Raw genomic sequence first — 27,030 nt, 5'->3', positions numbered from 1 at the left:
GTTTCTCAGCCTGGCTTGCAAAAGGGCACTCTTAAAGAAGTGGAATGGTTTAAATGGACACTGCTATATGCAACAAAAAAATAACTGTTTTCTCTTGCATGCATGAGGAATCCTTCCCAAATATGCCAGTAAAAGTTCTTTCTTTCCCATTAGATGGACTAGTGACAGATATTTTTCCTTTCCCACAGAAACGTTTACCCTAGGTTAGGTCCTTAATGTGCTTGGGGCTAAGCCATTTTTTCTGAGTATATTAGGGGAACACTCTTATCTGGTGTCACTGTTACTGAACTCCACCCTTCAATCAGCTCCTCTGTGTCTGGAAACTCTGGTACGATGTCTCAGGTTATACAAGACTCTTTCTAACTCTCTGCTTTTCCTGAAGGTCATTAGTGGATAAAAATAACCCTGGCAGAAAATAGGATGGCAGATGTCCCTGGGCTTTCCTACAGGTTTCCCATTTTGTGTTGGCAGAAATGATGGCTCTGTCATCTCGCCCAACTCCATTCTAAGTAACTATCCCACTCCTGACCTAAGAAAATGTCTGATGCTCTCTCAAACTCAAAGCTTAACTATACAGATACAAAGGAAAAATGGATTGCCCCTTTCACCTCTTCTAGTTTCTGAGGACAGGATTCATTAGGTTTACTTATAATTCTGACCAAATAGATCAGATCCAGTAAGTGGGAGGCTAACCATGCCACAAAAGATCCCTTCCGGTTGCATTTGATGTTCCTGGTATCCTTTTGCTAGGTGCTATTGGACAGGGATACAGCTCTTGGCTATAGTTTGGAGCAGGGCTTACCACATGAAAAGCTCTCCCTTTGACGAATGGATGAAGGGGTCAGTTTCTTATTCTTTCTGCTTACCCTATTGGGCTTCCTTCCTTCATCCAGCTTTTAGTCTTGTTCTTTGAGTGTGTACCCTGTGTCTGTTGGGGTCACAAGTGCACTCCTGGTAAAGGGTGAAATGGGGGGAAAGCAACTCTGACCCTCCCTCCCTCTGAACGTACCTCTGGCAGGACAATGGTTATGGAACCAAGTAGTGTCTGCATCTCCAATGTTTGCTAGTCCATATCTGAATGTGTCAGTGTTTGAGAACAGCTTTCATTTCTCCTATTTCAGTGCCTTGGATTGGGGGGCTGGGGTGGTACAGACACTAAGGCACATCCTGTCAGATTCCAATGAATCTGGATTCTGCTAGATACCTTGTCAAAAGGACATGAAAAAGTAAGGGGAAGTGCCTTGGGCTGGATAATCTAAGAGTCCTTTGATCTGACTCCTTTGTACAGATACCTCACTGTAACAGAGTACTGCCCTTGGGGTGGTCATGATGCCCCTGGAGCCCCCTCAATCCTTATTCACTTTGCTCTTCTTTGGGCAATCTCTTCTTCTACTGGCCTGCCATGTCTTGATGTATTCATCATTTAGAAAAGGGAAGCTGCCCCAGGGCTTCCCAAGCCAGATCTCACACCCCTGAGCTTGGGCGTCTCCATTCTCCACCTTAAGGGCTAATTACATGGGCTCTGTCCTCCTCAATAGCCATGCTTCACAGACCTCACATATACTAATCGGATCATAACCACCCCTATGGGCTACAGGCTTCTGGCTCTGGTCCTTACGCCAACCCCCCTCTGTGGCTCTCTTGGCCTTCAGTCCTTCTCCTTAGACCCTGGCCCTACTTCTAGGCCAGTTGAGACCCATGGGTTCTCCAGCCCTGCCAGTCTCCAGCTGTTACCCTTGTGGGCCTTTGCCCCTTCCTGAGCTCTGGCCCCACTCCTAGGCCAGTGAGATCTATGGGCATCCTGGCCCTACCTGCTCCCTGGGCCTTTTGCTCGTTTGTTCTCTTTACAAGACCTTTAGCCACTGCTTGCTCTCTCTGGGCTCCCTGGCCTTCCATTCTCTATCTGGACCCCTTTGCCCCTCTCCTTGGGTCAACTGGGACCTTCTTACCTCCCCTTAGTCCCTTGCACAAACCACCAGTCATTCCCCAGATCAGGCTGAATGCTCTCTGTTCTGCCAGGCCTGAGGCTAAACTCCTAGCCCTAAGGCTCCACACCTACAGACATACTCAATGTGGGCCAGAGTCACTCCCTCAGCAGCCTGCTCAGGAACTCCTTCCCTGTCAGCTGCCAAAATAAGACTCCTTACCTCAGCTCTGGCCCTGGGCTTATAATCCTCCCTTGCTGGTGACTCCCCTGATTGCCACTTCAGCCCTCACTGCAGCCTCTTCCCTTAAGGTGTCAGGTACACTAAGTGCCCTGTCGCATCCACCGATACATATGCATGTGCCTAAATCCCCACCCCACCCTTACAGGAGCCCTAAATGGTGGGCTTGGATCCTGCAATCTTCAAGCACTGCTCACACTACAATGTGCTGGTTCTCCTTAAAGATGGGGATAGCAGGCATCTCTCCAGTTGGGGGAATCCTGAGTTCCAAACATCCTGGGTCTGCTTCTCGTTTTCTACTTGATATACAGAGATGTTAGACAAACTATATATCTATAGATAACGTGGGGCCCCTGCAAGGTACGCTGGGCAATCTGGTGGTTGTGCCAGAGGAGAAAGCGGAACTCTTTAACCAATTCTTCATGTCCGTTTTCTTGTGCAGGGACCGGGACTTCCCTGCTGGGATGCCAGATGGACTGGAGGGGAACGCCTCCAGACCTCAGGTTAGAGAGCTTCTGGAGGGGCTGGATGTGTTCAAGTCAGCAGGTCCAGATGCTCTCCACCCCAGCGTGTTGAGGGAGCTAGCTAGGATTATTGCAGGGCCCTTGGGACAGCTCTAAGAGCACTCTTGGTGCTCGGGCCAGGTGCCAGATGACTGGAAGATAGCTAATGTGGTCCCCATCTTCAAAAAAAAGGGAAGAGGGAGGGACCCGGGCAACTATAGACCCATCAGTCTTACCTCTATCCTTGGGAAACTCTTTGAGAAGATCCTCAAGGAGCACATCTGTGATGGGTCGGCTTCAGGGATGATGCTCAAGGCAACCAGCATGGTTTCATTAGGGGCAGGTCTTGTCAGACCAACCTGATTGCTTTTTATGATCAGGTCACAAAGGCACTAGATGCAGGTGTTCTGGACTTCAGCAAGGCCTTTGAAACCATCTCCCACCCCATCCTCATTAAAAAAACTAGGTGACTGTGGCATTGATGCCTGCACAATCAGATGGATTGCAGATTGGTTGAAGGGTCGTACTCAGAGGGTGGTGGTGGACGGGTCATATTTGACCTGGGGGGAAGTGGGCAGTGGAGTCCCCCAGGGCTTGGTCCTGGGTCCTGCGCTGTTCAACATCTTCATCAGTGATTTGGATGACGGGGTGAAATGCAACCCATTTAAATTCGCTGATGATACCAAAATCTGGGGTGAGGTGAGCACGCTAGTAGGGAGGGAAAGACTTCAACAAGACCTGAATAGGTTACAGGAGTGGGCTGACACAAACAGGATGCGTTTCAATACTGGCAAGTGCAGGGTGTTGCACTTAGGCAGGAGAAACCAGCAGCACACTTATAGAATGGGAAACTCCCTTCTTGAGAGCACAGAGGCAGAAAGGGATCTTGGAGTCATTATTGGCTCCAAGATGAACATGGGCCGACAATGCGAGGTCCCAGTTGGCAGGGCATCCACAGGTGCATCTCAAGTAGAGCCAGGGAGGTGATCCTCCCCCTATATGTGACGCTGGTCAGGCCACAGTTGGAGAATTGTGTCCGGTTCTGTGCGCCCCATTTCAGGAGGGATGTGGACAACATTGAGAGGGTCCAGAGGAGGGCCACACGCATGATCCGGGGACTACACGGCAGACCCTACATTGAAAGACTGCAGGACCTGAACCTGTTCAGCCTTCACAAGAGAAGGCTGAGGGGGGACCTGGTGACTGTCTATAAACTCACTAGGGGGGACCAGAAGGGTTTAGGGGAGATGCTGTTTCCCCTAGCACCCCCTGGCATAACAAGGAAAAATGAACACAAGTTATTTGAGAGTAGATTTAGATTAGACATCCGCAAGAACTACTTCAGTTAGGGCGGCTAGGATCTGGAACCAACTTCCTAGGGAAGTGGTGCTGGCTTCTACCCTGGGGATCTTTAAGAAGAGGCTTGATGCCTACCTGGCTGGACTCAGATGAGTCCAGTCTTTTTCTCCTGCCTGGGTGGGGGGTGGGGCTTGAAGATCTACAAGGTCCCTTCCGGCCCCACTTCTATGATTCTATGATCTTCAACAGTCTATGTGAATAGTATTAGGCCCAGGTGATGTGAGCTGTAAGATCACCATACTAGTCAAGCTTATGGTATCCAGTGTTGTAGGCTGTAGTTGTATTTGGATCTTAGATATTATATGGTCCTTCTCTCTGAGAAGGAGAGGTTGTTATGGTGGCATGTGTTGTTGATTATTTAATTGTTCATTCTTTCCCTGAAGCAGTCAATATAGTGGTCAAGGTTAGAATTTCATCCACTGTGAGGTGTACAATCTGATGGGGGGGGTTTTTGGATTTTTTTAGTGTTAATCTTTTCCTTGATATTGTCACAGGATGAAATGTTGTTGAAAGTGAATTTTGTTTTGGTTGTGGAAATATTCCTTGAGATGGAGGCGTTGGAAAAATTCTTCTAGTTTTCCACATTGTAGTATCTTTAGATACGCGCATTTTTCTGGACAGAAATTAAGGGCTTTAGTGGGGACAAACTTTTCAGCTTTGGTAAGTGTGTGCATGGAGAGATTGATAATATTTGAGGGTTGACTTGTTCCTTCAGGTTCATCGGGTCTGAGGTTGGAATGTTGTACAACGTTGCAACGTTGGTGTTATTTCTCTGATGGTTGTTTTGTGGCTGGGAAAGTTGTTCCTGTAGTAATTAGTTCTATTTGTTCCTTTTATGTTGGATGGATGTCATCCAAAAAAGTCTTTGGTAGTCTATTTGTATATGTTGTATAATGTTTGGGAAGATACAGTGGAGTAACAATGAAGTTTTGGTGCCTGGGGCAAAGCCTGCAGTGGCAGCCTGCCCTTGCCCCACACACAGATCGTGGGGGGGCACATACCCCCACCCCCCTGCCTGCCCAGAATGCATGCAGTGGTGGGAGCCACTTTCCCCCTGCCCCCCCCCCCCAAAAAAAAAAAAAAAAGAGCCACTTGTGGTGCTGTCCCATGTCCCACCCTGGCTGGGCAGCATCTGTTGGCACCCCATTGCTTCAGTGCCCAGGGCAGTCACCCCCCCACCCCCCATGGCACTGGGAAGATATCCAGATTTATCTCTCAAGTTGTAGCAAGTGTTGATTTCCTCTTGAGTTGATCTCTTTTGGAGTAGGTCAAGTGAAGGAGTTGATTTCTAAGTTTTTGTTTTTTTTCTGAAGTTCTGCATAGTTGTGAGGCATATTTGGAGTTGTGCATAGCAGTCAAAGGTTTGTATCCAGTGTGGCATGAAGCAGGCAAGTGGCACTCAAGACCTCTATAGAGAAAGCAGTACCAACCAAAAGAATAACAACATTTCCATGGGCACTGCTGACATCTTTGCCATTGGAATCCACCAGGATTTGGTGTCATAATTAATGCTTCAAACCTTGAACCAGACCAAGTGCAGGCTATTTTAAACAGAAACCCAGTATCATCTCAGACAGGAAAAGTTTAGGGGATAAGCCAAAGCTAAGGTACTGAGCCCTGCTCGGTATCAGAGATGGGTAAAAAAAAAAAAGTCGATCAGAAAGCAGCTTTTCCAGCAGTGCAAGGTTTGGTACCAAAGCTTCTGACAAAATTTTGAGAGAGGAAAATAATAACCAGCCATGAAGTGTTGTCATGGAAATCTGTTGGACCCCGTATTCCAGCCACACACCAAACCTACTTGCTATTGTAGGGGACATAATGCTCTTGGGGAGTTGTGTGTCCAAGGTTTCTGCCAGAATCTTTACTACTACACTTGTCCTGAGGCCTGCTTTTACATCTTCTCACTGCTACTCCTTTTGACCTGAGCAGCTAGACAAAATTTGGGTATAGATGAAATGGGGGCCATAAATTGAAGTGGTAGGTTTTAAAAAAACACTGATTCAATTTAGAGCTGATTAAGCCCCCATGTCACACACACACACCCCCTGCTGACTTACCGGCTCTTCAGTAGGCAGGGAACGGTGAGCTGCTGCCGGGCAGAGTCGTTCCTGGGCTACGGGGGGCGTAATGCTTCCCTCTGTGGCAGTGGTGGCCCCCCTCACCAGACAGCACCCACCTTGGATGTTCCCAGGGGGCACTGCAGCCACAGAGGGAAGCACCGTGTCCCCATGCAGCTCAGGCAGGCAGGCTTGTGGGGGAGATCAGGCTTGCCATTTCCCTTGGGTGGATCCTGCCTTCCCGGGCTACTGCCAGGCTGCCTACAGGGCTTCCTGCAGAGCTGTGGAGCTTCATGAAGCCTGGTGCTTTGCTCCACGGCTGTTGGAGCAGCAAACTAAATGACTCCTTCAAAGAGTTTTAAGATGCATTATGCTGCTGAATTTCCTACAGCAGCTGAAATTAATGCGCAATATGCTGCCAAGGCATGCAAACACCGACACCATTAAAGAGGTGCAAAAGCATTTAGCGCACTTTAAAGTGCCGTGCGCACACGCCTCTCATTTCGTCTACACACTTGTAGATCACATTCCACTTAGGAGAAGAAATTTAGCGATGAGGTCATGCATCTTTGAAGCAATTCTGTTTGTCTATAAGGACATCAAACCCCTGTGCTTTCTTGAATGTGAATAATCAAACAGCTGGACATTGTTTCCCTCCTCATGGTGCCATTTTTTTCTACCAGGATCCCAACTCAAAATACCAGTCTCTGACTTTCCTCGAGAGTACACACTTGGTATAAGTCTATGCTGTCAGGTTTCTTTTCAGTTTGTTTCTTTCTTACTTCACCTGAACTCATTTTCTTCCACCCTACCCCGCTCCTCTTTTCAAAACTGCCTAGGCAAAGAAAGGCTTTCCACTCAGATCATTCATGTTCTTGAGCAGCTTTGCATTTTCCTTTTTGTTTTTGGGTGGAAACGCATTTAACTGCCCTTATGCAGATACCTTAATTGAAAGGTAGTGGTTAAACTATGAGTTTCAATTTTAACACTACCTATAACTATACTGTTTCTCAGAATATTAACCAAGATCAGGTGGGACAAACTACTGTCACTGTGATAGCTCCCTACTTGCTGAGAATATGCAGCCTGTCACACCTATTATAGAGTCTAGCTACCTCTCATGGACAATCTTACTTCAAGTGTATCATTCAGTGACTTGCTGCCTGTTATGAGCAAGCTGGTGAGCCTCTCCCCACGTTCACCTAGAATGCAAGCACCACTGTTGAACTGCTTCAGAAATGTGCTGATCTTGGAGATGTGGAAGTAGTAGTCACATGGAGCAGGCAACCGACATCTGTTGTACTCTGTGCACTTGACTGGGCAGCCAGAGCAGATGCCAACTACAGGAGAGTAGTATTACAAGCCTTATTTGGATGATTAGCTTTTATGCTTCAGCCTCTCATCCAGGGAAGAAACCGCTTGCCAGTCGCCTACAGCAGGACCCCTACCGATGTTCACAGGAGAATGGTTACATAATGGTTGCCCTACAGTAACCATGGCTCTTCAGGGGTTTGTTGTCAATCCACAGCTCCAACCTCCATTACCGTGGGCTTTGAGTTGTGGACGTCTTAAGGAGGGTCTTGGCTACTCCACTCTTGTTGCCCTCTTGCAGGAGCAGGAGGACCATGTAGGGTGCCTCTGCTAACAAAGTGGATGATAGTAGCCAATTGAGTCTTGTGCACATGGCACGCCAGTGGGATCTACACCCCATACAGTCTGATACAAAAATCTTTGTAGAGTAATTGTTCTTCAGCACCTTTTCTTGCGTAGCTTTCCACTGAATAGTTCAGATATACAGAACCTAGTTTTGCTGTGTTACAGACCAAGCCACAGGCCCATCAGAATATCCCTTGACCTGGTAATTTGTTTCTAATGGCTTCATGGAGACTGAAGAGTTCCCTCCATGTTAGATGGTTTTGACAAAAGACTTTCTTTTGCGGAGTGGGAATGCAGATGAAAAGATTCCTTTGGAACAAAAGGAATGGACTAAAGGAGCACAGAAAGGGGGAGTTCAGGCAGCAGGGAAGTTCCTGATGGTGACTGGGCAGCAACCTGCCTGCCAGAGCAAGGGAGGAGAAGGAAGACACTCTGGGCTTGCTTTCACTTGAACCATGGAGCCCACCTTGCCTGGTAAGCAAGTCTACCTCTTTGTAGTTTTGGTTGTCTTAGCATTTATTCTACATAGGAGAGGGAGTCAAACTCTGTCATAGCAGGTGAATCGACAACTTCCTTGTACTTCAATAGAAGTTCTTGGATAGAGAGAGCCCAGTACCAAATGAACCCAACTCTTGCCAGTGCAAATAAAAGCACCTTGGGGAAGTATAGTCTCTTTTAGAGAGAGAGAGGCTGGCATAATGATTACCTTATCTCTTGTGTAAATAGTATCCTTGTTTACATATAGAGCAATTACATTTCCCAGCAACAGACGGGAACACAGAAAGGGATGAAGCTAAACGCACTCTTTACCCTGTTACCTTTATGCAGAAACAAGTTTCTGTGTATGTTTGGCTATAGCGGAGATTTCCCCCAGTGCTATTTTACTTAAGATCTTCTTAATTTCTGGTTTGACACCTCTCTGCCTAGGGTGGGTGAGAGATTTCAGTTTGAATTAATTTTCCTGCGAGGCGAGTGGCAACACTGACTAGAAGGCGGTATAATGTGGGCAGGTGACACAAGTTTCTCCCACTCAGCTCTGCTCATGTATCTCGGGCCATGTGCCAGTATTGCACTGCTGTTTATTCCAGTCTTGTTCCACTCATTGGCTGAATACAAGTCAAATATATATAACCATGCTCTTGTGAACATGTAGGCCTTCTTTCTCACAGCTTGTGTTCTGCTACCATGGTATGTTTGTGACTAGCTTCCTCTTGGACTTTCTTTTTAGAAAGATACAGGTACTGACATTTGTTCTCTTTAAATGTGGGGGGAACAAAATATAAATGTAAACTACCACCCAAAAACTCCTCTTCCTTTTTCCTAAAGAACCAAATGGAGCCCTGCACCTTGTGTGGAAAACCAGACCTCTAGATGCAGCTTTGCAGAGTGAAGAAGAGACAATAAAGCCTCCTGAATAGCTTTTCCTTTTGGCAGACTGCCCAGATACAGCACTGAAAGGACAGGCTGTCCTTTGAACACTGCCTTTCAGTGTTGCTGAGCTGGTCTAATAGCAGGCAAATCCAGGATATTCTGCTCAGAGTATTTCAGGGAAAAGCTGTAATTTGTCAACCCAAGCCCTTGCCTCAGCAAAATCTTCTATCTACTCCACAAAAAGCAGTCCAGGTACCCCTTGAGCAAATAGACCTCATTTGACTTGTTTCCTGGCACCTTATTTCATAACTAGCTACCTTTTTGTAGTATGTCCCTACCTGATTTATGCCTACTTAGTCTCAAAATGGAGAATCTCCTCCAGTTGTATAATGATTCATTTATTGGTTATCAATCTCTTCCCTAATTCTGAATGCCTTTCTTGGGGCAACATTTAATTTTCCACTGAGAATTTTCCATTTCTTCTTATTTGTCCCTGTATCTTAACTCCTTAGACCAGACAGCATCAACATTGTTCTGCTGTCTTCTGCATACTAATTTGTTTCTAGCTAATCCAACTTCTGGGTACCTCGTGAAGGACATCCTTTCAGTAGGGTACAACTCACATTCTTCTTTTAAATCTGTGTTTGCTTTGTGGGCAGGGCTTGGGGGTTTAATGTCTGCCTCACCTGCTGGACTAATTGAGCTTGTCTTGTGCCAGTTCTCAGGGGGCAGTTTAAGCTGCTTAGCCAAGTGTCATATAAATAAATAGGGGAGTAAGTTTCCATGGGTGTGGCGGTGCTATTTTAAGTTGACTAGTCAAAATATCTGTTGTAGGTTGCTTCCAAATTCTTTCCAATGCACCCACACAAAATCTTTGAAAACCCAAAATAGCTAGCTCTAAAATGCTTTTAGAATTAATTTGCTTGCAGTCACATTATTACTCCTTTAAAGTATTGGTTAGTCACTTCATACTTCACTTTGAGCTCCCCCCTACACCCACCCCCACCCCCTCACTCTCCCTTTTTCCAAAATTGGATGAAGTAGATTTCAAGCTAGAGAAAAGTGTCAGCTTCCCCCTATGAGGCTGGGAGTCCTTCAGTGATCCCCAGAGCAGGTGCAGCTCAGTCCTCAGAAACATAAGCCTCTGTATGCTGCCTACCAGTGAGTCAGTTCTGACCGACAGGGCTTGGCTTCAAAAGGAGAGTATAATCTCCACCTCCCATTCAAGACTTATTCTTTGAGGAGGCTGGCCATTTAGCATATGTGCAGTGCTCGGGATATAATGGAGCACCTGGACTGACTTTTGGTTTTTATTTGCAAGGGGGACAATACCAGAGGGTGCAAGTAATCCTACAGTAGACAATTACAGAATAACCTTCATACTAGGAAAATATTTTTCCTGCTTTGAAAGATGAGTCCTTGGCTTATGCCCCACAGTCTGAGTTTATTTTTCTTTTTCCTTGTAGTTATCATAGCTTGAGATACCCAAACAAGGTTTAATCTCTCCTTCCCTTTTTGAAAACCACCTGAACTCTTACCTTCAGTACTTGTTACCTGGTACAGCATTTTACAACTTGCATCTGTAATATGTGAAATTTATTCCTTTTAAGGCTTTAACTTTCTTGCGTCTCAGTTAACGTTTTTTTTTGTTTTTTCCTTGCATTATGAAAAATGGAGGGGGAAAGAAAAGCACTTGTTTTACCTTCTCTACACCATTATGCATTCAGTACAGTGCTAGTATGTATTCTCTCTAAATAGTCCATGCCTATAATTTTCTAAAGGAACTTAATTATGTAAGCACCTAAGTCCCCTTGAGTTTTTTTCAATAAGACTTGTCTAAGTGCCCAAGTCCCTTCTGAAAAGGAAAAGGGACCAGATCCTCAGGTATCTGGGCACCTCTCATTGGTAACAGTGAAATTAGGCTCCTACATGCCTTCTGAGGAGCTCTTGAAAGTTTTAGCATCTGCCTTTTCAATCTGTCTTCCCCATTACCATTTTCATACTCCTTCTGTTTCTGCCCTTTCAGTATTCTCCATGACTGTGTCCTGTTGATTTGCATAACTGCATTGTTCCTGTATTTTTCACTCTCTCTCTTACATAGCCTAACACAGGTTATTGCTGCTTATGAAAGGAGGCTTTCACAGAGCCATCTGGAATTGATGACACCCCAGGCTTAGTGAGTAAGTTTAACACAGCAAAGGTATGAGCAATTCAGTGTAGGCAAGCCTGCATCTGTCAACACCAAATCGAGCAGTTTGTTTCTCATTTGTGTGGCACTGGGGCGAAAAAGACCATGAGCTGATTTTTATGGATCTTGTTTGCAGGAGGCTACACCAGCATTAATTATTTGGGAGGGGAGGGTATTTCTCCTGCATAACCTCTTTCAAGAAAGGTCTGCTGTGTCAGTGCTTTGGCCTTCCATTTGCATTTGTATTAAACTAGCAGCTAGCTACCCTCTCCTTCCTGCACCATATGGGTGGAGAAATGTATGTAAGATGGCACTCCCCCAGGTTTTAGCTATCTATATTTTCTGCTGCGGCATACTCGGTCACTGTCGCAGAGCTGGGAATAAAGCCAGGAATTTAGCCACAGTGAGCTCATCCAACATGCACTACTGGCCATGCAGCACTCTCATACTTCTGTGGCAGCTCACAGCTAGAGCATAGGGGAATGTGGCAGGACAGGTTCATCTGTTGCTGGCTTTCTGTCAAGTTTAAGGTGATATTTTAGGACTCTTGCCTTTCTGCTGCTCTCAGCAGAGGCCAAATGGAACGAGAAACTACTGAGAAGCTCCCTTCTCCATGCCCACCCCCACCATTTCCTTGTGTGAGCATGTCAGTCCTAACCTGGGACAGCTTTGGCAAGAGGCGATGGGCTGTTCTAACCCTGCCTTCTCTGTTCCAGAGCTGTCCTTTTACCTGTGTGACCCTCTCCATGCTTCATCTATTTTATACGGTGTAGTCCTCCTACATGCCCAGAGGCCCCACCCTCCAACAAGCTGTTCCCTCAGCTTACAGAGATAGGGGCCTTGGAACAGGGAGGAACACTTACTGATATGTTCTGCTCAGTGAAGTTAGGGGGCAGGCCTGTATTTTACACTTGCTAGAATAAAGCAGGCCTAAAGAGGTTTTCACACTTGTGCTGAGAGCAGCCAATGCAGGCAAAAAGAGCACAGTTAGCAGGGACAATGAAACACGAGGTTCTACCAGTTAATAACTTATCCTGACATAAATGGCTGCCCCCATTTCCTTCCTGGTCTGCACATTTCTTCAGGCATCCAGTCTCGGGCTTTGACTTCCCCTGGCGTGGCATTCTAAAGCTTCAGTTCCGACTGTATTTTGCGTGCTTATTCAGCTACTCTGTCTTCTCTTTAGGAAATGAAATAACTCCTCTCTTCCTCTGCACAGCTAGCCCTTCTTGAGAAGCTTTATTTAAATGGCCAGAGTTCCTTCTTCTGCATTCCTGGGCTCTGGCCCATTGGGAGCAAACCAGTCTCACAAGTTGGCTGGGAAGGAGGTAAACTCTCCAAAGTTAATGAAGTTTCGCCTTAAGTGTGGGGATGCTTTTAAGCGGAGTAGAGCAGAGTGGGACTCGGGCAAATGTGGGCTGCATGCTCTGGGCTCAGGTTCTCCACTCTGCAGCCTTTGCCCCAGGAAGCTCCATGCCAGCTGGACACTCCTTGCCTGCTTGGCGGCAGTGGGTTGCACCACCCACCCAGCAGCCGGGGCACAGCTTGCTGCCCTTACTGCTGCTGTGAGGGGAGGGGGTGTGCAGCCAGCATGGGGTTCCCAAGAAAAAGGCAGCAGAGTAGAGAGCCTCGCATCTGCCCCATGCACAAATCTGGGGATGCACATGCCTGCCGTGCCTCCCTCAACGGGTATGCAGTGGTGGGAAGTTGCCCTGTCCCCCCTGCATAAACTGCCCATGGCTCCATCCTGGTCCTGGGTCCCATGCACTGCACTGGCTGGGGAACACTCCCAGCCCCTGCCTCTCTCCCTCCCCCACCACTGGGGCCTCAATCTGCACCCCCACCACACCCCTTCCCCTCCATAGTTTCCAGTGGGAGCTGCCTTCCACATTCCCTGCCCCCAGCAGGCTACAATGGTGCCTGTCTGCAAGGGGAAGCCTGCTGTCTCCCAAGGGAACACCAGGACTGTGAGGGGGCGGGAAGCTGGCCCTGCGGGGGAGAGGGAGCCCTGGTCAGAAGGCATAATTATCCGTAAACATTATCGGCTACAACAGCCAAAAAAAAGCTGATAGCCGGTGATGTCGTTTCCCCTTTTATTGGTGCTGATCAGAGAGACAACTGATATACTGGTGCACCTCTAGTTCGCACATGTCTGCACAAATTTGATGTAAACTAATGCCAAATCTAGATGCTGAACTAGTGCAGCTTTCCTATGTGACTAACACTCGCAGCAGCCCAATATCAGCAGACGCTGTTATTTTTATTGGTCCTAGCACTCTTCTAGCTATAATCCTACACTGTCCCAGTCATGATTTTGACCTCCACTGCACACAGATCACAGCAACTTAAAGCCTGCTCATCTTCTGCAGAGGGGAAGCACCCCAAGGTCTACAAGAAAGACAGGTAGTCTTGTTGGGCAAAAGATTTGCACTAGGCCTTCTAAGAAGCAAGGGTAAGGCTGAGAAAACTTAGAGCCATGTCATCCATCTGTGAAGAGTTGTGCACCATAATTATTAGGCAGCCAACAACCAGCCAGACATGCAGTATTTTTAGGTTATACTGGGAGAAGTGTTGCTGCTTTGTATGTAGCAGGCGGGCTGGTTTTGTACAACACTGAAAACTAAAAATGGCGCTTGAGACCTAGCAAACTGCTCTTTTAGTTAAAAGGGCAGGAGGGGGAGGAAATTACTACTTTTTGCATGCATTTCTTCTATTTCTGCATCAACAAATTTGAAATAAGAGAACTACTTTTTGGGCCACTCTAGTTCCTCTCCTTTTGTCAGAAAGAGTGGGGAAGTGTGCCAGTGACCACAGCTTCCCTTCCACATTCTGTTGCAGAACTTCCAAGTGACACACATTGTACAGATGCTCATCCTCAGAATTACCTACTTTTCATCAGTACAAAATGCCAGTTCAAACCCCTCAACTTCCCAGACTTACCATCCAACTCTCCTCTGCTCCCTGTAAGATACTACAGGCAATCGGACAACAGGGCCAACAGGAAGATGCTATGGTATAAGACTGGGTAGAGATACACTTTATGGACTAATTCAGTGGCACTCAACCCTTTGACTGTGGGCTGTATTGAGCCCCCTGTAGCCTCAGCTGGCCCCTGCATGCAAGGAGTGGGCCCTGGGGCCTTGTGCCACTCCTGCACGCTGGGATCAGGCCCGGTGCAATGAATCTAGCATGCAGGGTCACAGCCTGTGGGACTCCTTATGGGCCCCTAACCCCATAGGCCAAATGGCATGATACCAGCATCCAGATCTGGTCTGTGGGTCACAGGTTGATTAACCCTGGACTAACTGAATACCCTGTATTCAGTTGGCTTATAAGGTACACCTCTACCTTGCTTCTGCCTGCCCACCTGCTTTGTGCAAGCCCTTTCACAGCACCTGACAAAGTGAGTTTGGGCTCATGAAAGCTTAATCATCTCTGATTTAGTTTTATGACGGGGTTGCCAATCTGCAGCATAGGTGCCACAAGTGATGTGGACACCTTTGGGTGTGGGACACAGCAGACTGGGGTGGGGACAAGCACCACAGTGGTAGATGGGGCAGAGAACAGAAAGCAAAGCATGTTCGATCAGGCATGGAGCATGGGACAGGAAGCAATACAGCAGTTTGGGCAGGGAGCAGAAAGCTCAGCAGCAGATTGGATAGGGGAAAAAGATCTGGGTGGTGCTCAGGGAGGGTATGGGGCTAAGAATGTGACTCATTCTCCCTTTTTTCAGAACACAACTCCTATTGGCTAAGGTAAGGGATACAAGCTGTGATAAGAGTTACCATTTCACCAGAAACACGTTTAGGTTGGTTATAGGAATGTGTCTGAAGCAGCAACACCCCCACCAGCTGGCCAAATTGTTTGTTGCAACATCTATAAAATGTAATATTGATTTGTTTGGCAGGAGATTTTCTCCCTTCACCCAGGCTTAGTTTATTACAGTTTTTCTGGTACAATGCTAGTCATATTAAGTGAAAGCAAGGCACTTAAGCTCAGAGACCCTCTCAGGTGTCAGAACCTTGCAGTCCACTGGCAGAGCTACTTCACCTTTCCTGAGCGGAGTAAAGGTTTCTGCTACCCCTTCTCTTTTCCATCTGGCAGCTGGTGCCCTCCAAAATGTGCTTTGTACTCTAGTTGTACAGCTGCCTGAGTATAACAACAGAACCAATGGGAGTGAAGGTGTGATCTAGCAGACTGGTGGCACCACCAGGCCTGCCCTGCCAGAACATGGTATCTCCAGGTGAGGTGACAGATACCTAGTCCTTCCAGTTTCATAACAAGAAAGCTGAGGCCTATCATGAGCCCATCTATGCAGCAACAATATCCTTATGTGGTTGGTCTCCTTGATGTACCCCAGTTCAGCTATATGCTATGTAAATGAGGCTTTAACACAAGCTGTGGGAGGAGTGACTATGAAGAGTCCAATAGAGAAGAGAGAGAGGAATTTATTTCAATTCTATTAACACTCCATGGAGAGCCAGGTATCACAGTAAAAAAAAAGAAAAATGTACGTGATAACATGGATCACAGAAAGGACCTTCATAGGTGTTGCTTGTGGGGGAGGGCATATATCCCTCGAGATTGGTCACTGGCTTCTGCAGGCAGTTGCTGCTTGTGGGCGGTCCCTGCTTGCTGCTGACTACAAATGATCATGTCCCCTGTCCCCTACCCTGTCTCAGGAGGCACCAGTTGTTCATGAGGACCTTCATCAAACTCTAAAACAGCCTGAAGAAAATTGTTCTTGGACTGACCAGTTTAATCTGTCATTATCACCACTCCACCACAAAAGCAAGGAAGGCCATTAACTGCTAGTGTTGTTATAGCACTAACCAAGTGCTGTAAAATACACGGCATCTTGCAATGATGGAGATGACACTCTAAATACAGACAGAAACTGTGTCCAAATTTCTTCCCTCCTGGAATATCCTTTCCCTTGTTCTGATGATGACTCCTGATCCAGAGTTCATTTCTGAACTACCTCCTGGGGATCTATCTACCGGGATACAGTAGTTTAAGTTACCCTCAGCTAATGAGTGGAACCACACAAGAGATTTTACATCTAGCTTGTCATGTTCCTCCAGAAGAACATAGGAAGTACAGGCTTGAAGTGGGTAACAAGAAACATAATGGACTTTAAAGGCAAGATGATTCGCAGGGGTGCTGTCTCAACTGTACAGCATCATACTCCACACTATACAAATAAAGTTTCTGCAGAGATACAAGATCTTCCAAGCTGATGTGCCATCTAAATGTTTGCAAATAAAAGGCATTCTGTTTGCGTCCCACCTCAGGCAACAGGACAGGATCAGTTCTTTGCTCCAAGTACTGTTTTGGAGAAGCTGAAATGGCAAGAGTTCTTCTCATGCTGCTTAAGCCTTCCCAAAGTATTCCTTCTCAAATTTCTGGAAGTCTTCTTCAGTGAAGACTGTGCTTTCAGACTTCTTCTTTGGCTTCTCTGGAGGACGATCTTTAGATTTCCTGCCTTGATTGTGGGTGAGAACCTTCAAAGGACAGAAAGAGACAGGCCATTATACCCCAATAATAATCCTCATGACTAATTCAGCCCCAGATCTAGTCTAAACTGCCAGTGACTCTCTACATGACCTGTGGTACCCACAGCTATTTCAGTCCTGAGAATGCTTGCTGAGTAGAGAACTATGGGGGAAAAGTGTCTTTACTAGAGCTACTGAAAGCCAGACTCCACTTGGTTTTTAGAATTAAATGTCAAAGTTAGTCTCAGTTAGTGTTTTGCTGCTGAAAAAGCCTGGTAACCAAACTGACTGCCAGGACTAAAAGCTTACAGACTTCTCATAAGTAACCCATATAATTAAGCTTCCTTTTTAGCTGCCCAGGTCTCTGGGGTTTTTTGGTGTTCTTGAAACCCAGGCAACATAGGGCCATCTCTTTGTAGGGAAACCATAGAATAAGTCCACAATGGATGGAAAGCTGTGCCCAGGTTGCTAAGAATGCCCACCTGGTCACCGGCCTACTAAATGCAACAGGTATGTTTTTCACTAAAACAAAATACATGGCCTCTATCTGCAGGGTAGAGTGGACACAAGTAGTTGAATGGAGGAAGCTTAGGATAGAGAAAGGAAGTTCTGTTTTAATCCTGGCTCAAATCCTAATGCCCTCTGCAGCTCTGATAATCACAGCCTCCTCCCTAGTGCTTACAAAGCAAAGAAACAGTTTTCTCCCTCTTGTGCGTCTTTCCTGGAGGTGACAGGAAAAAGTAGTTTCAAGCTTGCAAGAAATTCCATTTGTTGGAACCAAATCAAACAAAAACCTTCCTAAATAGCCTACGAGCCAAAAACTCCCCAGACCCATAGCTCTTTAGTGATGCTGGTGGTCTTGTCAGTTTCAAAGCTGCTGTTAGTTTCAATTCAAGTTTGTTTTCACTAAAATGGGTTGATGCCAAACTTTGGATTGAAATATTTTGAACTCAACTAATCAGTATTTTCTGATGAAAATTAAGTGTCATCATGAAGTTTCCAAGCAAACTCTAGTCTGTACTTGGCAACAAGACAAAGAAAACTTATTGAGGGGGGGAAGGAATGGGGGAGAGGGGGAAGCCTACACACCACAAGAAAGGTATAGCACCTTGAATTATTAAACATACTCTCCAATTCTACTGGAGAGATGTGATGGCCCTGAAGACAATGAAAAACAGGTTTGGACAAAGGAGAGGGGGACCATGGAGTATGAGAAATAAGTGTGTTAGAGGGGGAAGGATGGGATGGGGGTTACTGAAGTGGGGAGTTTGCTGCATACTTGAGAAAGCAGAAAGAAAATGGGCAAGCAGCTGTAATAAGATAAATCAGATGTGAAACAACAACAAACAACCAGAACTACACAATAAGGACAACTTTTGAGTTCTCCAATTTTTATATATATTTTATTATAATATCTTTGTGAAGATTACTTTACAGGAAAGCGTGGAGATGATTTTTTTCTGCATGTGCTACATTAGTATTGTTACTTATTAAGGGACTCTAGAGTGAGTGAAGGAGGAGAGGACAGACAATGAGAATGCACACAATGCTGATAGAGGGAAGCCTTGTACTTCTGTGTATTATATTGTTTTGTATGAATTTTTGCAGCTACACAAGCTATGCTCTAACCACTCAGGCTTCACAAAGGTACCATCAAGATAACAAAATCTATCTTGTCCTGTCCAGTTAAGTTTTATCGGGCCTTTCCCCCTAAAAATCACCTGCACCCCATTTTTTCCCAGAATTCTGCAGGAGGCTTTGTGGAAGGTTGTGTGATCACTACTGGCCATTTTAGGAACCAGAGAGAAGACACTTAAGCTATTTCACAGTTCCCCCCCAAAATTCTACAATGAAGACAAGCTAGAATCCAGTAATTTTTTTCACGTCCCATTCTTCAGAAGAACATCAGTCTCCAAAGTGAAGCAACTGTATGGGGGGGGAGGGGGGCCGGCACTGTACCCTCTTTGCTTATGACCTTTACCAAGAAAACACTCCCAAAACACCCTTGCCTGCTGTGTGATGGTTTTGTTTGCAACAAATCGGGTATTCGTCATGTACTGCAAGTTCTTCTTCAAGTGATTCACAGCCTTGTTCTTCTGATACTCATCTAGAACATGACAGAGAACAGCACAGCATCTGCACATATATACTGTACAACAGGGAGACAGAGGGTGCAGTATTAGGGGTGTAGGACACAGGATGTTACAATCCAAGTGGAATGTGATGTGGCACTACTGCTTGAAGGGGCAAAGCTTCTTGCTTGGGAAGTCTGGAGTACTGCATTCAGTTTTGGGGCCCCCTACTACAGAAAGGATGTGGACAAATTGGAGGGAGTCCAACAGAGAGCAAGAAAAATAGCTGGGGGGCTGGGGCACATGACTTATGAGGAGAGGCTGAGGGAACTGGGCTTATTTAGTTTAGAGAAGAGAAGACAGAAGGGAATTAATAGCAGCCTTCAACTACCTGAAGCAGGGTTCAAGAGTGGATGGAGCTACACTGTTCTCAGCGGTGGCAGATGACAGAACAAGGCACAATGGTCTCAAGTTGCAGCAAGGGAAGCTTACGTTAGATATCAGGAAGAACTCTCTCATGAAGAAGGAAGGAAAACACTGGAACATGTTACCCAGAGAAGTTGTGGAAGCTCCATCCTCAGGTTTTTAAAACCTGACTAAACAAAGCCTTGGCTGGGATGATCTAGTTGGGGATGGTCCTGCTCTAAGCAGGGGGCTGGAGTGGATGACCTCCTGAGGTCCCTTCCAACCCTAATTTTCTATGATTCTAATGGGGCGGGGCGAGTCCAGACCAGCTGAAGCCTGTCCCAGGGCTGGATCCTGAGGGGGAGGTTTAAGGACGAGGGCATCACCTATTGCCGACTTGGTCACTCTGCCTTTGACTGTGGCGTTGCCCCCGTCGAGTCCCTGAACCATCTCCTTTCTCCGCGGCGCTTTCCCCGACCGCTTCGGGCGGCCGCTGAGCCCGGCCCGGCGTCCAGGAGGAGCCGCCCCGCGCCCTAGAGCCGGGAGAACAGAGCTGTTGAGACAGGCGGGCAGGGGATGTCCACCCCACCCCGCCCCGCCACAGCCCCGCGCCGGCCCGGTACCCGCTGCAGCCGTCTCCTCCAGCAGCTCCAGCCCCTTCCGCAGCAGCGCCGCAGACATTCTCCCCGTTTCACCCACGTGCAGCCGACTTCCGGATGCCACGTTCCGGTTTCCGCTCCAGTACTGCCACACTTCCGGTATGCCGATCCCCCCCACGTTCTGCCACACTTCCGAGACCGAGGCTGGTGAAAACCCCAGTGCCTTTCGCCCCTTCGCGCATGCGCGAGGGGCACTGCGGGCTGGGAGCCCAGGGGTCGGAGGAGGTGTTGCTGCTGGTGCGCGTCCTCCTTTGCCCCTGCAAGCACAGGCTCGCTGCAGTCTGGGTTTAGCTGTTATATGAGAGCAATTGTTTGACTTCAGCTAGTGCTGGTAGCGACAGGGGGAGGGGGAAGGTTTAGCTTCCCCCTCATGAACATCCCCATAGAAATACTGAAGAAATAATTGCTAAAAGCTCCCAGTGCTTTTCATGGTCCTGTCACTTAGTAGTGACTGGGAACAGGGGCTCCCTCCTTGCCATGCACACACTTGATTAAATTACATCCATTTCTTGGCAGTCCCCCCAGCTCCAGCTTCTGCAGATGCCACCTCCGTGCCTGCCCTTTACTATTAGACCCCACTGATTCTTACAGGACAGCATCCACTGGCTCCTTCAACACATTCAGGGGACAGTGGGCACTGATGGTGTTTTCTGCTTGTTGTCTTCCCTTGGGACCGGAATGATTAACCTATAACCTCCATGCACGTTCCTGATTTTTCATTCTTTGTCCAGCAGCCTCCTCCTAACTGTTAAGCGAAGCTTGTAGTTTCCAGGTGCGTGTAGGCCCACTGTGCCTGAATAACAGAGACCTACCTGTCTTTTTGGATGTTTCCCATGGATTTCTATCAGATGGCTCAATAGTGCAAATTTTCTTGGGCAGGGTCTTTTTTACCCTTGTTCATACTTGCTGAAAGGTTGGGAAGTGGTATCTGTGCGCTAGTTATTTAACATGCCACCATTCTGTGTGATTCCCCATCTGTAATCCATGATTGCCATTTATGGATTGCCTTGGAGAAACAGGTCATTTGGGGTGCGGTACAAGGCACTTCCTCATTCACTGACTTTCCTTTCCTTTCCTCTCTTCAATTCCCAGGGCTGAGTGAGTTGGCTCTATATTCCTACTTGAGTTCGGATCAACGCTGCTAACTCCTCTCTATAATTCAAGCCAGCCCACCAGAGTAAAGTTTAATGAGCTCTCAGGGAGCCCAGGTGCTGAAAAGAAAGCACAGCAGTTTCATTAACTGAATGAGCTCTGCTTCAGCTGAGTCTGCTTAGTTTTTTAGAACTACAGTGAACTGGTTAATTAGTCACTGAGCGAACTCCTTGCTCTGGGCTTATTACTTGATGCACTGAATTCCTGCCAGAGTCCTATTGATTTGTACACAAAACATTCTAACTAATTCCTCATCTGTTAAAGTGTAATTAGTCATTTCCAATGTACACAGGTACTACATCATAACGGCATTTGCTCCTCATAATTAGTAGGCTTAAAAAGTACTGCCCTCCACAGCACCTGTCAAGCTAGTTGATGCTCACAGAAACACTGGTTACTTTTCAGCTTTTCTTGGCTTATCAATCACTCCATTTTGCAAGATTATTGTCTTTTTTGGTGATGAGTGCATGTAAGTTTGCAAAGGAAAAATCTTAGACTGGTTATTTTAGGCCAGGATAGTCCCATAATTTTTATGAAGCGAGCACAGCATGTTTATAGTGAGAAGCTGTATATCAAGCATTTATCTTGATCATCACATGATTTTCATAGAGAGTCAAGGTGCGTACCATTTGCACGCTGAGTTTTCTTCAATTTATCTTTTCTTCATTATAAATGCCCAAATTTTACCTTTACTGTGTCTTGATATAACATGCAAAAATATATCTTATGAATCATTGAACATGTCTAACTACTGATAATTTAGCACTTGAGGACAGTCAGCCATCATTACCAGTCTCTTGGACTTTTTTTTTCCTTGATAGTAAATTAAGCAGATTTTACTGTATTTGCTACACTGACATCCTGAAAGGTTTAACACCAATATTAACATAATTGGGTCCCTGTTAGTAATGTGATATATTTCCCCTGCTTTACCTGCAGTATTTCAACTCCTAGAACAATCCTGAGATAATCTATCAGCCTAGTCAATAGAGTTCATAACACCTTCTACTGTTATACAATAATTTATGTCCATCCTGTTACTGAACTGGCATATGGCAGCTTGACCACTTAGTTATGCACCCCTTTACTTTGACATGACTTCTGCTCATGAGTGCTCAGACTTGGCTATTGTGGCAATGCTGGTGTATGCAATGATTGTGCATTGATGACTTTGGTAACTATGGCATCTGTCATGTGGCTGCTGTCTGTCACTGATACAGATTTTCTCATTACTTTTGATAAGAAATGAGAATCTTTTTTCCCCGGTGCCAAACACAATCAATTTTTTAGCAACCCCCTTAGGGATTTATTAATCATTTGCTGACTTGAAGTGAATTCTGCTAGTTTACCATCGTCTTAAATCACCGTAGATCTACTCTCCATTCATAGATTTTCAAAGCTGAAGGGACCATAAGATCCAACCTTCTTTTATTACACCTGCTATAAGACTTTACTGAGCAGACCCTGAGACAAGTAATTTGAACACGATTAAAGCCTGTCTTACAGAAAGGCACCCAGTCTTGATCTGAAGATGCCAAGAGATGGAGAATTGTTTTTTTCCCTTGATAGTAAGTCCCAGCAATTAATTACCTTCAATATAAAAAAGTGCATTTTGTTTCATTGTGGAATATGTATTTCAATTCTTCTTTTGTTTTACCTGAATCACTTTTGAATCATTAAGCAGATAGCTTCTACTGGGTAGATTTCTATTTGTTGAAGTTTGTTATTAGGAGTCTCAGTCTTGCCTGGAAAACCTGTTTAGTATTTCACTGTGTTCTTTTAAGGCCCCAGTTCAAATTAAAATATCCTCCAATAGAACTTCAACACCTTGTAATCCCTCCTAAATCCATGCAATCACTCTTGGAAATGCTTTGGGGACAGAATAAATACTAAATGGTACTCATTTAAATGTATAACATCCAAATCAATCACTATCTTTAAGTTTGACTCATCTAACTTTACTGGCAGAAAATGCTGGTCCTGCATCTCAGACTGAGAATATTTTTGCTTCTGAGAGCTTATCTGTCCTTCAGCAGCTTTCATTCATTTTTCATAGCTTTATTTAAATCATATGGGTCAATGGAAAGCCATATGTTAGCTTTTCAATGACAGCCATAGAACTAAATACCCTATAGGTGGTTCTAACTTTTCAATATCTCCCAGTATCTCCACATTATATTGGGTTCATTTTCTGCTTTATTTCTTATGGCACCAGAAAATAGAAATTTTCCTGGGTGGCTAGATTGCCAAAGTTTCTGATTTTTAACTTCTAAGTCTTGTAAGGCATTTGAGAACTTTCTTACTTTGCTGTCTTGGCTTTTCACAGCAAACTTTTCTTTTTTTTTGAGTAACTGCCATGACTGATCAGGCTTTTAATCTTATAAGCAGATGTGAATGTTGTTAACGCCTTTGATTTTATCGTGAGTTTTGCCATATTCAGAGTGTTTCCTAAAGCATGAGCTTCTAGAATCAAATGATTACATGAGAATTTTAAAGCTAAAAAAGGCATTTTTACACTTTAATTTCTGTGGATAAAAGCTGGGAAATGTAAACTGAGCATAGAATCCAAAGCCAAAGAAAAAGAATCCTAAATGTAGTAATGTTTTTTATTTGTTTTTAAATATTTTGGTTGGATTTTTTGTTGTTGTTGGGTTTTTCTTTTTAAGCAAATGTTATGCTTTCTTGTCTCATGCTTTTTGAACACTGAACTTGTCTGTATTGGGGTATATGTTTTCTATTTGGAAAGTTAGACTGATTTTTAAATCAAATTGTAATACTGTAGCGTAGTTACTTACCCTTTCACTATTGTACTTTACATGTGGCATTTGAAAAAAATGTTTCTTTCAATAGCTGTACCATTTCATTAGTTACCACATTATGTACTTGCATTGGAATCACATTTCAATATGAGCCATACTCTATTTTGCTGTTATTAATGTTTAGCTGTATTTGCCAACCTGAAGTGGTTCATGTTGCAGTCACTGTACTTGCAAAGGGATATGGATCACTGGCTTGCTGTTTTCCAAGTATATAGACACTTGTGGCCTTTAACTGGGTGACATGTGTTTAAATTTTTTTTCCTCCTAAATTCGCTGAATGGCCCACTACATTTGAACAAACGCTGAACCATGCTCTGGTTTGGGCTCTTGAACACATCAAGTGCAAAGGTATTTCTGTCTGTCAGAAAGCCTCTTAATCTGATTTTGACTACAATTTTGCTTCCCTTCAATATCCACATAGACTAAGGGCTACTGGTTCTGTACCAGAGTACTGAGACTGTGAATCTGCATGCCACTAATTTCATAGCTTCAGCAAATGTCTAATATTCAGGTTAATAGTCAATTTGCATTAGGTCCTGTACATAAACTTACAGGATTAAGATAGTTATTGTCCCTGTCAGTATAGAAAAGGCAGAATTATCCTGGTTTTATAGATGGGCTAGAGGGGCACAAAGATTGGGCAGCCCCTTATTGGTAGAGCTGTGACAGAAGTGTATGATGAAGCAGGGAAATCTATGGAGTTCTAGTGCACTATTCAATTATGAGGCTGTCCTTCCCCTCCAAATAAAGCAGAAATAAAGAATACAGAGAAGACGTCTTGAGAGAGGCAAGCACTTTGTTAGTACTAACCCAGGAGCAATGCAGGGGCAAGGGTTTTGCTAGGTCTTATTATTATTACATTTTTTTTGCCTATTACATGATTTGGGCTGGGGAGGGAACTAATAATAATTTTGCTGGATACTCCAGCCTTCTGGCTAATTTCAACCCTTATTGGGCACTAGTGGAGGAAGCCCTCTGAGTAGCTGCTTGTCCCAGTGCCAGCCTGCCAGGGGTATAACAACCAGTTAGCTGTTCAGGAGGTAGGGATCCCCCCAGTAGCTCCACACCGTTTTCCCTGGGAGAGGAGAGGAGGGAAGGGGAGAGAACAGGAAGAACCCAGGAGTTTAAGGAGACTCTACTTCCCCTGTGTATGACCAACTGGGATTTCTTTGTCCTCTCCCCTCTTTCTGTGACTAAGGAGAGAAAGGTATCCCTGTGAAAGCTGCTTCCCAGCCTTGAAAGGAAGTATGTGTGAAGAACCCAGGAAAACAGAGTGGGGGAAAGGGGGTAGGACTGCTGGGAGCTACACGATCACTAGACAGATGCTAGGACTAGGGAAGAGACAGACTTACTGTGGAGGGCAGAAACCATGCAGGAACTCAGGGGACATAACTGACTTTGGACAAATGTTAGTTGTATGGATGGACAGATGTCTCTCTCAGACAGATTGGGGATGGACAGCAGATGTCAAGAATAAAGACACCACAAAACACATAATCTTTGTATAAAAGAACCTTGTGTTTTTTGAGCCAATCTCCTGATTTATTTATTTCTTTATTTATTTGCAGGGGCAGGGGGGAGGGTCTAACTCCTGAATTTCAGTTCTTTGGGTTTGGTACTTCTTGAGTCAGCATTGCCTGCCTAGTGTATTAAGGCCACTAGACCTCACTCTTGAAATGCCATCACTCATCACCATCAGAAACACTTCCTAATGCTTAATTTCATTTTAGTGGTAACCCAGGCAGATTATCTGAATCTCCAGGCTTGCTGAGAGGATTATTTTGCCTCATAGTCAGCTGGCTTTCTATTAACACACTGAAAGCCTTTATCTTCTTTAGATAAATTCCTGCATCCAGTGAAGTCAAGGGGAGTTTGCCATTGGCCTCACTGAGATCAAGAGCTAACCCTTTAACTTCATACCTTGCCCTTTTTCTTCCCTTTGAATTTCAGACTGCCTTTTCTTTTTTTTTCTTCTACATATCTTCAGGCTTCTCCTCTTCCTCTCCTCTTTTGACCTTAAGCAAATCTGTCTTGCCCTAGACTTGTCCCTTTTCTTTGCTCTTACCTTGGGCTTTTGACTGAACCACCTTCTTTTTTTATTTTGCTTGACTTGCTTTACCTGAATTTCCACTTTCTCATTCAAGATTTTGGACAATCCTTTCACACACTGAGAGCATCACCTCAGAAAATGTTCCAGTGCTGAAAACACACTGAATAGGTATTAATTAAAACAAGGGATTTTCAAACGAGGCACTGATTATAATGTGATGTAACTTAATGACAGAGCTACTTTTGTAAGGATTTGACAAAAGTCTGTTATGGCCATTAGCTTGGGGAGTATTTTGGCTTCTAATAATAGAATTAGAGTCTGATGAACTCCAGGGAATATGGGCTTTATCCATATGCAAAAGGAAGAAAATGATTCCCTATTGCAATGCGTCGGTGGAAAGCTCCATGTTACAGAGGAGTGTTGTTAGGTCTGGTTGTACTCTGCATGTGTTCTTGTTAAGTTTTGTAATGTCTGTACATTTATTGTTCAAAGCCATGATAAAGAGGTGAAAGGTACTGTGTTCAGTTCTCAACCCTGTCTAACCATTTGGGTGATCTGTAGGCCTGGCCTCTTGGAAGCTTTACAAGAATTCCCAAGACCATAACTTCAAGCTGAAAGAACTGAGGCTGCTGTAGAGAACAGCGTGGAGGCAGATGGGGGCTTGTCCCTTCTCGTTGCTCCCAGGGCATTTCTCCATGCTATGGTTCCTATGTCCCAGTGCAGACCACAGCTGGTGCAAACAGGGAGCAGCCAGCTGATGCTCTGTTCAGCAATGCCACTAGTGACTATCCCATGGTCCCCTTGACTTTAGTGACAGGAGGTGATGGATCATGTTTGCCACTGCCCAGCTTAAGCTTGGGAGAGGCAGGGGCAGATCCAGGGTGGGGGGCACTGGTGCACTTGCATACCTGCTTTGATTTCTGCTCCACCCAAAGCTAAAAACTGCATACCCTGGCAGTGGCAGCAGCATTTCCAGTCAGGCAGTGCTGAGAGAGTCACTTACCTTTATGGCACATTACAGTCTACCCGATGCCTTCAAAAACCTTCATTCCACAGGTGTAAATGGTCCTCTCTTCTTT

The 27,030-nt window shown here is 45.3% G+C and overlaps 1 protein-coding gene across 2 annotated transcripts; it reads right to left on the bottom strand.

Moving 5' to 3' along the window:
* Positions 1-15,729: 15,729 nt before the first annotated feature.
* RPS19BP1 (ribosomal protein S19 binding protein 1) lies at positions 15,730-20,007 on the bottom strand. 2 transcript variants are annotated; one of them, XM_090042989.1, is made up of 4 exons: positions 19,895-20,007; positions 19,658-19,804; positions 18,804-18,943; positions 15,730-16,803 (listed from the first exon to the last, which is right to left on the bottom strand). In XM_090042989.1, exons 1-4 carry the CDS (start codon positions 19,950-19,952, stop codon positions 16,672-16,674), a joined length of 477 nt encoding a protein of 158 aa, XP_089899115.1. In that variant the 5' UTR covers positions 19,953-20,007; the 3' UTR covers positions 15,730-16,671. The 2 variants fall into 2 exon arrangements, with proteins under 2 accessions (XP_089899115.1, XP_089899117.1); XM_090042991.1 differs by having other exon boundaries at positions 18,804-18,901.
* Positions 20,008-27,030: the final 7,023 nt, after the last annotated feature.

The sequence above is a fragment of the Crocodylus siamensis genome, chromosome 4, assembly GCF_052110815.1.
Source record: "Crocodylus siamensis isolate JL-2025a chromosome 4, ASM5211081v1, whole genome shotgun sequence".
Classification (NCBI taxonomy): Eukaryota; Metazoa; Chordata; order Crocodylia; family Crocodylidae; genus Crocodylus; species Crocodylus siamensis.
This window is presented reverse-complemented; position numbering and strand designations above follow the sequence as displayed.

Coding starts and splice junctions, on each gene's coding strand:
- RPS19BP1 (XM_090042989.1), bottom strand. CDS start 19,952: ATGTCTGCGGCGCTGCTGCGGAAGGGGCTGGAGCTGCTGGAGGAGACG. Junction 19,805..19,894: donor GGAGGAGACGGCTGCAGCGG/GTACCGGGCCGG, acceptor TCCCGGCTCTAG/GGCGCGGGGCGGCTCCTCCT. Junction 18,944..19,657: donor AGTGACCAAGTCGGCAATAG/GTGATGCCCTCG, acceptor CCTGTTGTACAG/TATATATGTGCAGATGCTGT.